Source organism: Ambystoma mexicanum, chromosome 5p (genome assembly GCF_040938575.1).
Source record: "Ambystoma mexicanum isolate Mex_15411 chromosome 5p, UKY_AmexF1_1, whole genome shotgun sequence".
Classification (NCBI taxonomy): domain Eukaryota; kingdom Metazoa; phylum Chordata; class Amphibia; order Caudata; family Ambystomatidae; genus Ambystoma; species Ambystoma mexicanum.
Window position 1 is genome coordinate 1,203,323,458 of NC_090930.1, and position 14,622 is coordinate 1,203,338,079.

General features: G+C 48.0%; 1 protein-coding gene across 2 annotated transcripts in view; it reads left to right on the forward strand.

Moving 5' to 3' along the window:
- Positions 1 to 14,622, forward strand: part of ZCCHC2 (zinc finger CCHC-type containing 2) — a 762,062-nt gene that overhangs the window by 240,801 nt on the left and 506,639 nt on the right. For both annotated transcript variants that reach the window (XM_069613675.1, XM_069613676.1), the window contains exon 5: positions 826 to 938. In XM_069613675.1, the coding sequence (XP_069469776.1) occupies positions 826 to 938 (113 nt within the window). The remainder of the gene's footprint in view (positions 1 to 825; positions 939 to 14,622) is intronic.

Genomic DNA, 14,622 nt, shown 5'->3' on the forward strand with positions numbered 1-14,622 from the left:
CACTTAAATGCTGTTGCCATTGTATTAACCTCCCAATCGGAAGTGCATAGGAAGCTTCACCAACAGTACAAATGGTTTGTAAAAGATTACCTTAGTGAAATACCATGTATTGGAGGTAGCTGCCTTGTTATTGGAATGGAATGCTGTACTTATAATTGCACATTAAAGTCAAGGAGTCAGCATAAGGTTGGTACATTAATGGATTTTAAAAGGTTGCTTAAATTAACTTGAGCTGTTTAATACTTTCAATGAAATATAAAAGCATGCATTTCTAAAGCTTCTACCAGTTTCAAATTTTGTATGTTTCATAGACTAATATTCCGAATAAACTTGCATTGGTTGACCCCTTTTGTACCCCTAACGTAGTTATTCTCCTCTTTTACATGCTACATAAATGGTTGCAGTAAACATGTCCTGACCGGTTTGTGTATCTAACTTGTATTTCAGAAATGCTTTCCTTCCGTTTACAAGGTTTTTTTCACTGAGGCTCATTTTCATGTTTTAATCAAGAGTTGTTAACCTGCACCTCTAATATAAAACTGATTTGTGCATGAACATTTCCAGTTGTAATCTACTACCTAGGCACAGTCACTTGCTCTCTCGTTCTCCATACGCGAACAGTGCACCATTTCTTACTTTTCAAGAACCCATGACTTGCAAATTGTTCGTGCAAGTGGACATTTTGAACCTTGATAACGTTTTGATTTCCTTATCTTCATAACTCAAATTTAGTGAGGTTTTAGACTAATTCTACAATAAAGTATTCATTCCGACATTAAATGCACTTGCAGTTTATTCCTACTTTTTTCTTTTTCTTTACCCAAGCTTCCAAAAGAATTGTCTTCTGAAGCTTTTGATAAGACCATTTTACGAGCACTAAGCCAGGGTTCTCAGAAGAGGGAAGACCATCCTCATCCAGAACTGGAGCCTCTCGTAAGGTAAGAACACATAAAAATAGAGAACACCACATTTTGTGGAAGGGGCCTAGTGTGTAGGCCTATGCCGTGTTTCATCTTCATAAAGTTGATAGTGTGCAGTTTGTGTGTAAATTCAGGGGCTAATTTTTATTTCCCATATTTTTAATGGTGGGGTATTCATACAGTCTTGCTCTCTTGCCAACTCCATCACATGTCTTCCCCGGCTTATTCCCTCCGGCTTATTCTCTGTATCCAGTATGCTGTGACTAACCTTTTACCACTACCAAACTGTGGATTAGTTATGTAGATGAAAATCGCGGCAGACAGCGTCAGACTTCGTTGATTCTGTTGAATGCTTTTAAAAATTGCAGTCGCTTAATTTGAATGCAGATACCTGTGATACTAGCTGTACAAAATATTGTAGAGATTATTGCTTGGTTCTAAATGTATAAAACTCAGTAATTTAAAGAAATGAACAGATTTTGGCAGGTTTTGGCAACATTAAAAAATGTATGTATATTCATCACATGAAATCTCCTTTGGGAAGTTTAGAGTTGATCTTAAGAATTTAAACCTTAAAACATGCACACAGCCTGCTTATGTTGGTTCCTTGTGTAATCTCCTATGACCAAATTTGAAAGCTGCTGTACAGTTTTGTAATGATCTGGGTCAATATAGATGGTTATAGCCCTTGTCCTAGCATAACCATCCCTACTTAAATTAACCGGTTCCAATGCATATCTGATGCTTGGCCAGTATCATTCACATGGAAGTGCCTTAATGAATGCACTTTTTCCTGATCGTAACTCCCTTTGAATCCTCCAATTCCTTGGGTTTACAAACCAATGTACCAAAGTCTTGTCATGCAATGTAAAGCATTTTTTTTTTAAAGTGCTTCAAATTTAGCTCTAAAATGGTTTGGTTGTCCCCTGGTTTACAAACGTGTTCTCCCTTATGGGATATTCTTTATTATTCTATAGCACTGAGGAGGTAATCTGTGAAGTTTCTATGAGCACTTTATTCATATAATATATAGATTTCTGGGGCTTGTGAATCTGTTTAGATTCACTTTCTCTGCACAGGTCACCATCTTGTGGGTGGTCATATAGTATTACAAGTTTTCTAGAAAGTAATATGGGACGGTTCCTGTCGTACTTTCCTTATAAGAGTAGGATGGCATAGTGCGTGGCAGCACACCAGGACGAAGACCTGGATAGTTATGTTTATTTACAACATATCTTAAACCACTCCCACATGATCCCACCCGAGGCTTTACCAAACAGTGCTTCCCTTCCTGCAAGTCTGCTTGTATCGAGTTTAAGGGGCTCCCACATCCTCCTTCCCCTCACTCTGATCTCACGTTGAGGTTGAAGGGGCCCGGTTCCTGCACTCACCTGTCAGTGTTCTCTCTTTTAGGCTACTCTGGTAAAAGCTGCTGTTTCTCCCAAAAAGTGCTCGTCAGACTCGGGTAGATCACACTGGGCATTTAATCTCCCTCGTCCAGGGTTCTTAGCTTTCTCATCACCTTTGGTCCTGATTTGTTCTCTCCCTGTCGTAGTGCAATAAGCTTGCTAATCTGAAGTGGGCCGACCTCCTTCAAATTGAGCTTTATTCCGCTATCCCCTGCTTCTCTAACTGGCCTCAAACCTTTTTTTACTGTCTACAAGCTGGTGTTCTCCAACCTCCACCTACCAGCTCCTCCTGATGGCAGTCAACCTCCCTTTTCCTTTTCTCCTGCCATCGCATCTTGATGAATCTCACCACTTCCTGCTCTTCACAATCTCCTTCTCTCCAGCAACCCTCTTCCTTACTCTTCAGTTCACCTTTCTGATGTCTACCCTGTGCCTCCTTAGTTCTTCCACTTCCTCCTGATGGTTTCTGCCACTTTTCTACTCTCCCTCTAATCTCCATCCAAATAATCAGTTGTTTCTAATTTTGCTGACTCGCAATAAAGGCTGTACTGCAACATTTAGCAACCCCCCCCCCACTGAGTAGGGGCTTAGACAGCCATGTAGCCTGTCCCATTGGGCCTTACTCCATGTGGTGATCTGATCCTAAAATGGAAAACTGTTGAAGGACAGACTGGTTGCATTCAGTAGATGCACCTGGAGCTCCATAGTTTTCTTGGGAGGTGTACCAAATCTTGACATAGCTAGTTTGTCGTCTTGGATTTTGCCTTTGTAGTTTGTCATGAGCTGCAGGGATTGATTTGCTGCTTTTCTGAGGCTGGTGTTGGCAAATCTTGGTTTGCATGAAGTAATTAATTCAACCTCTACCATGGCTGCTTTGTTAGCATTGCTTGTGGAGCGAGTGCCAAATGCATTGTTGTGTCCGCAGTTCTGCGAGAACTCTTTGCTAACCAGGCAGGATGTTTTTGTGAACCCCTGCTGCCAGAGTGCGAGTGTGTGATGTGCAGGAATTTGCAAAGGACCCCTGATGCTCGAGTGGGGCCTACGGCACTGCAAGTATATCATTGCCCACGGTTTCCACTGTATCCGACTGTTCATTTCCACCACAACTCCCCCACCCCTTCGCTACCGACGTAATGGTGCTGTGCTGGTGCTATGGGCCATCCTGGTTGAGGGAACATTTGATTATCTGCTTGCCAGGCTGCTGATAATGGGTGGTTGCACAAGCCTTAAGGTGAGTGGTGTGGAGCTCTGTCATTGTGATATTTTCTGTGACTGCCACCTGGCCATATGTGGTTGCCCTAGGGGATAGCCACAGCTCAAAATGGGGAGGCTCTACAGGAAGACCTGTTCAAGGGGATGTAGAATGGGGGAGACTATCCGATGGACCTCTAAGTGGGGAAATAAACTTGTATGCTTGCTTACCACCCCACAGATAATCAGTGCTACACTTGCATTGTGATCATCAAGTGCCCCACTGCTTGTTTCAATAATCTCACACAGGAAATGAAAGTATTTTAATTGAAAAAAGATCCAATAGGATTGGGCTTAAACCATGTCCTGATATAGGAATGTGACAATCAGAGAAATACAAGCCCTCTCCCTAAAACCACCCTCTATCAGGGGTGACCTTAAACATGACTCAATAGTTGTGAATGACTAGAAGGATGTAGAATGCCTGCTTCATTTAATTTTCATGGTTCAAGAAACAAAACCTACAACTATGAACCTTTACAAAAGATAAACATTGGGCCACAAATTAATCTCTATAAATGCCTGCTTCAAGAAATGAGGTCCCCAAAGATAGTGTAAACCGACATGCACTATATGGAAAAAAAATGGTTTTAACCCCTTAACTGCTGAGGGTTTTCACTCAGTGCTGAGCTCTTGGTCCTTTCGGTATGTCACATTCAATCCATTGTTACAAGTGATATCCTGGCCAAATGTGCACCGTTTTCTTCCTACATGTAGGCGGTCATAACGCCCCCCCAAGGATTAGTCTTGCTGTAGGGGGGTGTGAGAAAGTTACAAAAGGTGTCAATTTTGTGTTTTTTCAGAAAATGACATATTGATTGTATAAAGAAGCCTGTAGATTTTTTCTTGTAAGAGCTAGGAACACATTGTCTGCAGTTCTAAATTCACCTCTTTCTAAGCTTTCAAGAACCGGTTGAGTGGAAACAAACATTTGAAATGGATTGTCCTTCCACATATTGTAAATGTTTGATTCTCTTTCCATCTGCTTCGGAAAAAAAGTTCTCACCAGAGGGCGCTTTGCGGTAGCATCTGACTCTATGCCCCTCGAGGGCCTCCATCCGATAGTCAACATCATCTGCAGTATATTTAGCATGCGCAGCACCCATTGGCTTAAGTTCTGTTTTTCCAACGCAGCTTTTGCTTCGAGAGAAATTACAGCGCACTTTGTTTCTTAAAAGAAACAGTCATGTCTTCACTGCTGACTCAATCGTCGCCCGAGACTGGTTTTAAGAAATGTCAGGATTGTGTGTCGATGTGCATAACTGACTCCCACCCCCACTGCATTTTCCTGTGGTGCCTCGGCCTAGAGCATCGTATGAGTGTAAATCCTGTCAGGCGATGGCCGACGGGGCTCAGAGTGTAGAGGTAAATTTTTGCTGGGTAGAATTCCTAAATCCCCCTTACGTTCCAAAGGAACGTACTTCTGATGAGTCGAGATTCTCCTTGTCGAAAAAAATGGAATAAATCCCGATCGAGAAGTCGTTCATGTCATTCTTCCTCCAAGAAAAGATGTCATAGGTCTCCTTCCTCGAGTGACTCCTCACCCAAGAGAATCTCATGTCCAACGAAATCCTACTCCCTAGCTAAATGGGAAGAGTTTTAGGGAAATTATTAAAATCTTTGAGAGAATCCCATACTCCCTCGAAAGAATGGAAGAAAGACCATGTCCCAGTCGCTCTGCAAAAAGACAAGGAAGTCTGGCAAAACCCGGTGCACCCTTGAGTCGAGACGCAAGCCTGTCTCATGGAGAGCCTTTGAGGCCTCGAAAGAATGTAAGTGTCAAGGACCTCAACAAGTAGTGTCCAGCACTTCGGGGGCTTTGTCGAAGACGACGTAGATGAAAACAAGATCTGTTCCATAGACTCCCTAGACGTGGGAACCATTAACGCCCATATTGAAGCCATCAACGCCTAAATCGAAGACTTCGGCACCTTTGGCCTTGAAGCCTACTCCAAAGACTTTTTTTTTCAGAGTCATTGAACGCAACACCAGAGAAATCTTTTAAAGCTTTGCCACAAGATTCCTTAATCTTCAATTTAACAAGAACCTGAACAATCTGAAGATTATCCTCTTTTGCCCTTCAATATGGCACTCCAGATGTGCCAGATGAATTTATATCCGAGAAATCTAGGCTGAAGATCTGTATGAAAAACTACAATCAGCCAGTGGGGTAGATGCATCTGAGCTGGAATTTGGGAAGCCAGATCCTGCGGATGGCTCATAGATACAATTAATGAGCAAATGAGTGCAATATTTAGGATGGAGTAGACTTGCTCCTTTTCAACAAGCTGACTTAACAGGCAAGGTCCACAGAGGGATCCCATTTTGCCCTTCCATATTGCTTTACAAAAAAGGGTTACAACAAATTGGGGAAACCCCAGATTCTATTTCTGCCGTTAATATAGGCCACCCAGCAGTGACCCAGATTATTTAACCAAGCACCAGATTCTGGAAAGTTTGGTGATCCAGGCAGCCACGTCCAAAAAACAGTCTGCTTACCCTAACACCCCTACAGACGGGGATGATAAACGGGTGGACACTTGAGAGAAGAACTTTTTACTGCCAGTAGCATGGCTTTGAAATCGGCAAATGCCGCTTGTGCCTTGTCTAAATTTTCTTCATCCTGTGGGATTGCGCAGCAATGGCGGCTGACCACATCCCGAAGGGGGAAGAGATGGATTCCTGGCTATCATTAAGGATGAGTAAGGAGGCAATGCGAGTACTCAGTCAGGTCTGAATACTACAGATAGTATTAGCAGATCCATGGAGACTAGCACTGTGCTATGCAGATTTGCGATATTGAATTCTGGATTTGCACCGGACGTGCAATCTAGATTACTCAATATGCATTTTGACGGCTCAAGACTGTTCTGTAGCAAGGCTGAAAGTATGGAAAGGCTACAAACCTTAAAAGCAGCGGCTAAATCTCTAGAGCTGCTATGAGACAGCCTCAACACTCTTACTCGTTACATCATCTTGGAGGGGTAAGTCGCTTCGTTTCTACTCCTTAATTGCAAGAGGGAGAGGACAAGCCAGTCGGAGGACAAAGAAAATTCCCTCGTGGTGGACGAGGGAGAGGTGCTAACTTAGCCCAAGCAGTGTCTGCTTTGCCCTCAGCCGTCTCAAAATCTGAGGCCTTAATCCACTTGACCCCAGCGGGCTGGCAGGCTCTCACAGCATCTGAAAGTGGCAAGACATTACTTCAGATGCTTGGGCATTGAAAACGGTAGCCCAGGGTTACCGCCTTCCTTTTCTAAAAAGGCCTTGGGATCATCCATGGGGGGGGGGGGGTAACAGCTCATTGAAAATTCCAGATACGCCCCTTATGCAGGAAATGTTGATCCGGCTAGAGAAAGGTGCAATAGAACCAGTACCTATGGCGGAGACTAACAAGGGTTGGTACTCCCTGTATTTTCTAATATCCAAAAAAGGATGGAGGGTTGAAACCCATCTTGGACTCAAACTTGAATAAGTTCCTCAGGAAGGACAAGTTCAAGTTGGTTACCCTTTCTGAGATTATCCAGGCTCACCAACTCCAAGAATGGATGGTTTCATCGGACCTTAAGGATGCTTACTTTTTCCAGCATTGGATCTTTCATAGATTCAGATGCTTGAATATTCCCCGTCAGACTGGGAATCCTCAGTGATAAAAATTAACATTTTTTAATGTACATCCATTATTCCATAGAGGATGCATGTAAATACCCCATTGTGGCCTATGAGCCATTCTATTGTGCAGTCCCTCCACCTCGCTTTGGCCCTTTATGGCCCCAACCAATGAGGTGACAGGGTTTAAGCTCCGCCCCAGTCAGCCATCTTCAGATTTCTCACTGCAGTCTAACAGACGGAGGGAATCCTCCAGCTCTGAGCTTTCGAATATTTTTCTCCTTTTTTGGGTAGTATATATTCATAAGATATATTCTACTGTTCCCCTTCTCAGGGGCTATATATTCTGTACTTTTGGCTGTCCACGGAGAAGCCGCCTACGAGCGGCAGTAAAGAGAAGTACCCACCGACACTCCAATCCTCATCATCCATGACCAAATCCTCATCGAAGTCAAATTCTACAAAACCGTTGTCGACGAAGGAAGCTAATCACTCGACGAAGCTCTCGTCCACAAACCTCTCGTCGATGGATAAGAATCAACCATCTTCATAGTCTTCGTCCATGAAGCCACCGTCGACGCCGTCATCCACAAAGCCACAGTCGACAAAAGTACCGTTAATGACACCACAAACTTCTTTGTCTACGGAAGAAATGAGGCCCAAAACGCCACTCGCACATGTCACGGATAAAACATCCAATGTGAGCAGTCTCCCCAAGCCTATGGGAGCAACGTCTCTGGTTTCAGAGTCTCCTGAACCACTTGGCGCACAAATATCTCCTTTAAAAGAGATGACAGAACTCCCTGACATCATTCTACAAGGGCAGTTATCGGACACAATTTCTTGGTGAGCAACCTTTTCTCACCCCCAAAGAAAAGTCCTCCCTGGCAGCAGTCTACTGAGGTCGTTGCCGATTCTTATGACCTTGTGCTCATGGAATCGATGCGAAGGATCATCGAGGAATCAAACGGACGTCAAGAAGAAAAGAATGTCATCTGTACCGAAGGAGTTGAGAAACCCACAGAGAGAGATCTCACCTCGACATATTACACCAAGACACTCCCCTTCCAGGAGTAGACAACAGAAAAGAGCACGATCGCCTGAGCCTCCACGTAGATCCAGGAGTAGGACACTCAGTGCTTCACCGACAAGGGTCCCATTTCCAGCATCGTCACATAGACCTCGATCTCCGGTTCGAGATCCAACTATGGTGCCATTGTCTGTCAGTCTCAGATTGTCAAGAGGACCCGTTCAGGGATTTCAGACCCTGAAGAATGGGAGATCACACAGGAGCCTGATGCTCCCAGCGAATGGTACGATTATATCATTGAGAAGCCCAGAAAGAGGCTCTCCAGGTGATTCTTCACCACCGTCCTGTTTGGTATCGTTTCATATTATCGGGGAAAGCTGCAGTCTTGTTCAAATTACAAGTTGCATCGGAAGCGAAGTCTGTGCTTTACGAGCACAGGGAGAAGCGCAGAACTGTCACCACCATTCCTCTTCTCGACACCATATGGGAGTCTGAATCGAAGATACTGGCCACACCATTATCCACGCTGGCGCTGGTTTCAAGACCTGAAAAATACAAGGCACCAGACTAAGCACCGCTTTGTCTAAGGGGTCATACTAAGCCAGACTCTTATCACTGTAGCGGCCAGAAAAGTTAGCCAACCCCTCATCACCACTGTCGGCACCACGAGACAAGAACGTCGTAAATTCGAAGCCATGGGCAGAAAGGTGTCTTCCTCAGCATCTCTCCATATTAGAGCGGGCAACGCGCTGGCCATGACGGCTAGGTTTGACTGCGAGCTTTGGCTTCGCATGTCCAAGCTGACCAAACATCTACCTGCGGATCTCCAGGAAGAAGCCAGGTCAATCATTGCAGACGGAGAAGCTACTTCAGATCACTTGATTGATGCTGCAGTCGATGTGGCTGAGTCAGGATTCAGGCAGATGGCTCACGGTACTGTACTAAGGAGACAGGCCTGGATGAAAGGCACAAATTTCAGACCTGAGGTGCAAGCACACATTCTGGACATGCCCTTCGATGGGCAAGAGTTATTTGGTAAGGTCGATGACCACCTAAAAGGAATTAAAATGGACACAGCTCGAGCCATCAGTTCCTTGAAGGATAAATGGAGACAGTAGGTCTTTTTGCCCTTTTCGAGACTCATCGTCAAAAGACAGAGGATATAATCGATCTTCCTATGGTCAAAAGACGCAAGGAAACACATTCCAGGGCAACAGATACCAATCCTCCAACAAGTACTCCCAAAGAGGAAGATGCAGCTCTACCCAAGGTAAAGACCAGAACAAACAATTGACAGGTCGGTCCTTCCCCCTCAATGTCAATCACCTGTGGGGGGAAGAGTAAGCCAATTCTTTTAATGCTGGCATTTGGTAACATTGGCCAAGTGGTTCTTACAGGTGGTCCTCCAGGGTCACACCATAGAATTCCTAGACCAACCGCCATCTCTAGCTCCCACCTCTCGCAAAGTGCATATGCTAAAGCAAGTCATGTCTGAAGTTCAAAAATTACTGCGCAAAGCAGCAATAGAACTAGTTCCTTACCCTCAGAAGGGAAAAGGTTTCTACTCCTGTTTCTTTCTGATCAAGAAGAAAAACAGCCAGTGGAGGCCCATATTAGATTTGAGTGCTCAACAAATGCATCAAAATAAAGATGATTTCCCTGCAGGGCGTCGTACCGTGGCTAAACTAACAACTTCTTAGCCACTCTGGACTTGGAGGACGCATACTTCCACATACCAATTCATCCTGCCCACACAGTTCCTCAGGTTTGCTATAGGAGAACTGCATTTCCAATTCCGGGTGCTACCGTTTGGGCTAAAGTCAGCACCAAGAGTGTTTACCAAATGTCTGGCGCCTGTTGCAGCAAAACTCAGGATGGGAACGGAAGTCTTTCCATATTTGGACGACTGGTTGATAAGGGCGAACTTCTCCAGTTGCGCTCGATTGGCAGTTTCAAACTATAAAACTCCTAAAAGGGTTCAGTTTTTCGATAAACATAAAATCCCGCCCAGTACCCAGCAAGACAGTTCTTTTCCTGAGGGCCGAGTTCGACACCAGCATTCCGAGGGTAAGACCATCGGTGGACAGAGTAACAGCAATCCTCTGCTCCATGATTCCTAGGAAAAGGGACAACCACGGTATGCTCTTTCAAATCCCTCCTGGGCATGATGTCCTCGTACCAAATTGCAGACTTCGCATGAGACCAGTCCAGTAGGCCCTGGACCACCAATGGAAGCAAGCTATAGGTTCATGGGAGGATGTAGTCCTGATACCGGCGACCGTACACAAGGCACTTCAGTGGTAGAAAACTCTGTGGAACCTGCTTCAAGGAATGCCATTCCAGACACCAACATCTACTCTTATCTTAAGGACAGATGCGTCCCTTTTGGGCTGGGGAGCTCATCTAGCGGACCTCCAAGCAAAAGGAACTTGGTCAGACCAGGAGTCACAGCTCCACATCGTCTTAGAGCTCAGGGCGATACAGTGGGCTCAAAGCCTTCATTCCAGTAGTGGCTGGATAGGTGCTGACCGTCCAGACTGACAATACAACCTCCATGCACTACACAAACAAGCAAGGAGGCACAAAATCTGAGGTCTTGTCACAAGAAGCTCAACTGCGAAGGGCATGGCCCTTAAACCACAGTCCAAATCAGGGCGGAACATCTCCCGGGAGTGGACAATCATACTTCTGAGGCAGAAGGAGCATTGCATTCTCTAGATTTGGCAAGAGTTTTGAAATTCTACTTGCAGAGAACCAAGGAGTTCCGCTCTTCAAACACTGTTCATTGCCTTTTCTGGTATCACAAAAAACAGCATATCTCCAAACAAGATCTGGCACGATGGGGTCTCTCTATCACCCACTGTCATCAAGTAAAGGGCGACCCCCCCCCCCCCCCCATCCCCCCCCAAGCCTCCTTCGGCACACTCCACGGAGAGCGACATCAGTAGCGTTTCACACAGGGGTAGCCTTGAAGGACACATGCAGAGTCGCTACCTGGAGCGCTCTGCACACGTTCGCTAAGCACTACTGCCTGGCAGAAGATCCCAACAAAGAATGTGCAGTTGGACAGGCAGTGCTCCACAACCACTTTGCATACGGTATGACCAGCCTCCTTTCAAGCCTTTCCCTGAGTATGTAACTGTTGTGTTGCTGTATGGTAAAGGTTTGTGAAATATTTTTTCTGCAGTTATGTTTATATGTATGTGTATTAACTGCTTGGTATTCTATTCAAGCGTCTGAATCTAGGAAAGATCCAATGCTGGAGAAGTCTGTTACTTACCTGTAACTGTATTTCTCCAGCATGGGGTCTGGCATGGATTCACATGCTCATGAATATTCCCCGTCGTCAGGCTGGGAATCCTCGGTAAAGAAAAATCAGTATGTTTAGTTTCTGATCTCTTTCGTAGTAGTAACCAATCACTGATCTCTGCGTCATACTGACCACAGCCAATGACTGCCATCTCCCTAAGCCCCGCCTCTGGCAGCCATCTTCAGATTTTTACCGCACGTTCAAGTGTTGGGATCCTCGTGCTATTGCTCTCGAGCTTTAGTGCGCTTTCGCGCTTTTTCTTAGGAAAATTCTCTTTTCAGTCAAAAGAGCCTCATGCTCCACCGTTTCTTTATCCGATCAACGGGGACCCGTGTCGGATTCTTCTACGCCCCTCAAGGGTGAAGATTTCGTCGAGCCACGCTTTTGGAGGACTCCAGAAGTTTCTCAGGCCCATCTCGGACATGGCCCAGGAGAAGGGAAGCTCGACACCCGGAAAGATGTTCAGGGTCTGCCCTGGATGCCAGCTTCAGAATGTCTTTAAGGATGATGAACACTCCCTTTGCCTCTACTGCCTGCATGAGGACAAGACGCACGTGGAGAAGGACTGTGCGTTTTGCGGCAATATGTCGGAGCGGACCATGAAGGACCGCCATCTGCGTCTCGCCAACTGGCTGGAAGGGAAGAGCCCGTCGGGCGAGGGAAAAGAAGTCCGAGCCGTCTTCTAAGACCTTTGAGGGCGCCCCGGCTACGGGGGCCCAACAGAAGGCCAAGCACCGCGATTGCGCTGGCACCGTGAGCGCCGAACGATCAGTGCTCTACGAGTGCCACGCAGGGCGCATCCACCCTGGCGCCATCAACCACGAGCCGACGCTCTGGCTCGGGTAAGAGGAAGGCCGAGCACCCGGCGAAGCTCCTGGAGAGACCCCGGTCGAGCTCTAAGGCCCCATCGGAGGGGGAGCGAGGCGGTGACCCTCCCCCCAAGGAGATGGCGGTGAGCGCACCTAAGGTGGTGAAAGCCTTGATCCACCCGGCCAAGGCCTCTATCGAGACAGTCACGGCGGCCCTGGCTCAGCCTGTGGAGGCTACACCAGTGGTGGCGACCTCGGGGCCCAGAGTCTCCCTGCCACCGCGGAGGGAGTCCTCTTTCATGCCCATCGACAGGACCCCCGTGAAACCTCCGGAGAAGAAAAAGGGGGGGGGGGCAGGAGGTCATCGTGGATTCGGCCTCAACCTCTGAAGAGGAGCTGATCGAAGTCTTAAGCCACGGCGTTGGCGTGGAAGACGACCAGCCCGTCGGGAGGGAACCCGACGTCGGAGACGACAACGTCGAGGGTGCCGACGGGGCTCCTGACCGCCCGTCGGAATTCCCTCAACCAGTGCCGCAAGACAACTCGGCGGCCATTTTGTTGGCTATACATTCCTTATGCTCGGAGATGAGGACGAGATTGCCGTTACCACCAACGGAGGAACTGCTCCTGACGGGGGACCCGGAGCCAGGCCCTTCTGGGAGCCCTCCTCCTAAGAGAAGGATTCATCCTCCACCTCCTTTTCAACCATCGCGCCCTGCTTAGCCCTCCTCCCCGACGGGTACAGACGACGAGGTTTACGAGGAGGATCTCCTGTCGTCACCTCCTCCCCGGGCTTCCCCGCCCGACGAGATTGGATCGTTTCATGCCATGATCGCCAGGACATCCGAGCTTTTCCAGCTCTGCCCGGAAGAGAAGAAGGAAGGTTTCCTTTATCAACGGCGCGAGACCAAGAGGAAGACTGTCCTCGCTGCACCTCTACTGGACGATATCTGGGATGAGGGTCTCATCCTCCTCAAGAACCCATCCACAACGCCTGTGAGAAGGGATCTGTACGAGAAGAAGTACCGGGTCCCGGACGCGGCCCCCTTGTGCCTTCGGGCACAGCCGACCCCGGACTCTGTCGTCTCCGCGGCGACCAGGAAGAAAGCGAGGGGGGGCCTCGGCCTCTACGTCAACCTCCCCGCCGGACGGCGAGGGAAAGAAATTGGACACGATGGGACGCAGAGTCATCTCATCGGCAGCGACGACGATTAAGGCTGCCAGGCTACAAAATCGCCCCCCTGCTGGACTTCCTACCAGACGACAAGAGGGCGGAGGCCCTAGAAATCTTGCAGGAAGGAGAAGTGGCGTCGGACCACGCCATTACGATAGCGACGGACATCGCTGACACTGGATTTCGCCAGTTGGGCAACGTCGTGTGCCTTAGACGGCGTGGATGGCTCAAGGCAAGGCAACAGAATTCCGGCAGGACGTGCAGACCAGAGTCTTGGACATGCCGTTCGACGGGAGCAACCTGTTTGGGAAAACGGACGATTCCCTCCAAGCCATCAAGACGGACACAGACGGCCCAGGCTCTTGGTGTTCTCCAGCAACGACGGCCGCCCTTTCGGAGCGGGGGAGGCAAACAGGGTGCCTCAAAGGCTCCGGCGGCGGATTTTCCACCGATCGTCAAGCGGCCCGTTCGTCGTCACAGGAAGCCTACAGGGGACGAGGCAAGTCGGGCGGACCCCGCCGTCGTCGCCAGGGAGGACAAGGCGGCAAAGCCTCGTCGAAGCAGGACTGAACCGGCAGTGGGGTCGGGCCCCCACCGAAGCACCCCGGTGGGAGGCCGGCTGGCGAGCTTCGTCAGCGTGTGGGAGTCAATCTCCACCGACCGATGGGTGCTGGACGCCCTGGCCCAGGGTCACGCGCTCGAGTTTCTAAAGTGCCCGCGTGTCCCTCCTCCCCCCCCCGGTGGCCAGGAAGGAACATCACATCCCTCAACTTCTCTTGGAGGTAAAGGCGATGCTCAAAGGCGCCATCAAGCTCGTCCCAAAGAGGCTTCGGGGCTCTGGAGTTTACTCAAGATACTTCCTCGTGAAGAAGACGGGAGGATGGCGGCCCATCCTGGACCTACGACGACTGAACAAATTCATCAAGGCACAGAAGTTGCGGATGGTCACCCTCCAGCACGTCCTGGGTCAGCTGGAGGAGGGCGATTTCTTGTTGTTGGATTTGGAGGATGCTTACTTCCATATCCCCATCCTAAAGGGACACCGAAAGTTTCTCAGATTCGTGGTCCAAGAGTGTCACTACCAGTTCAGAGCCCTTCCCTTCGGATTGAGGT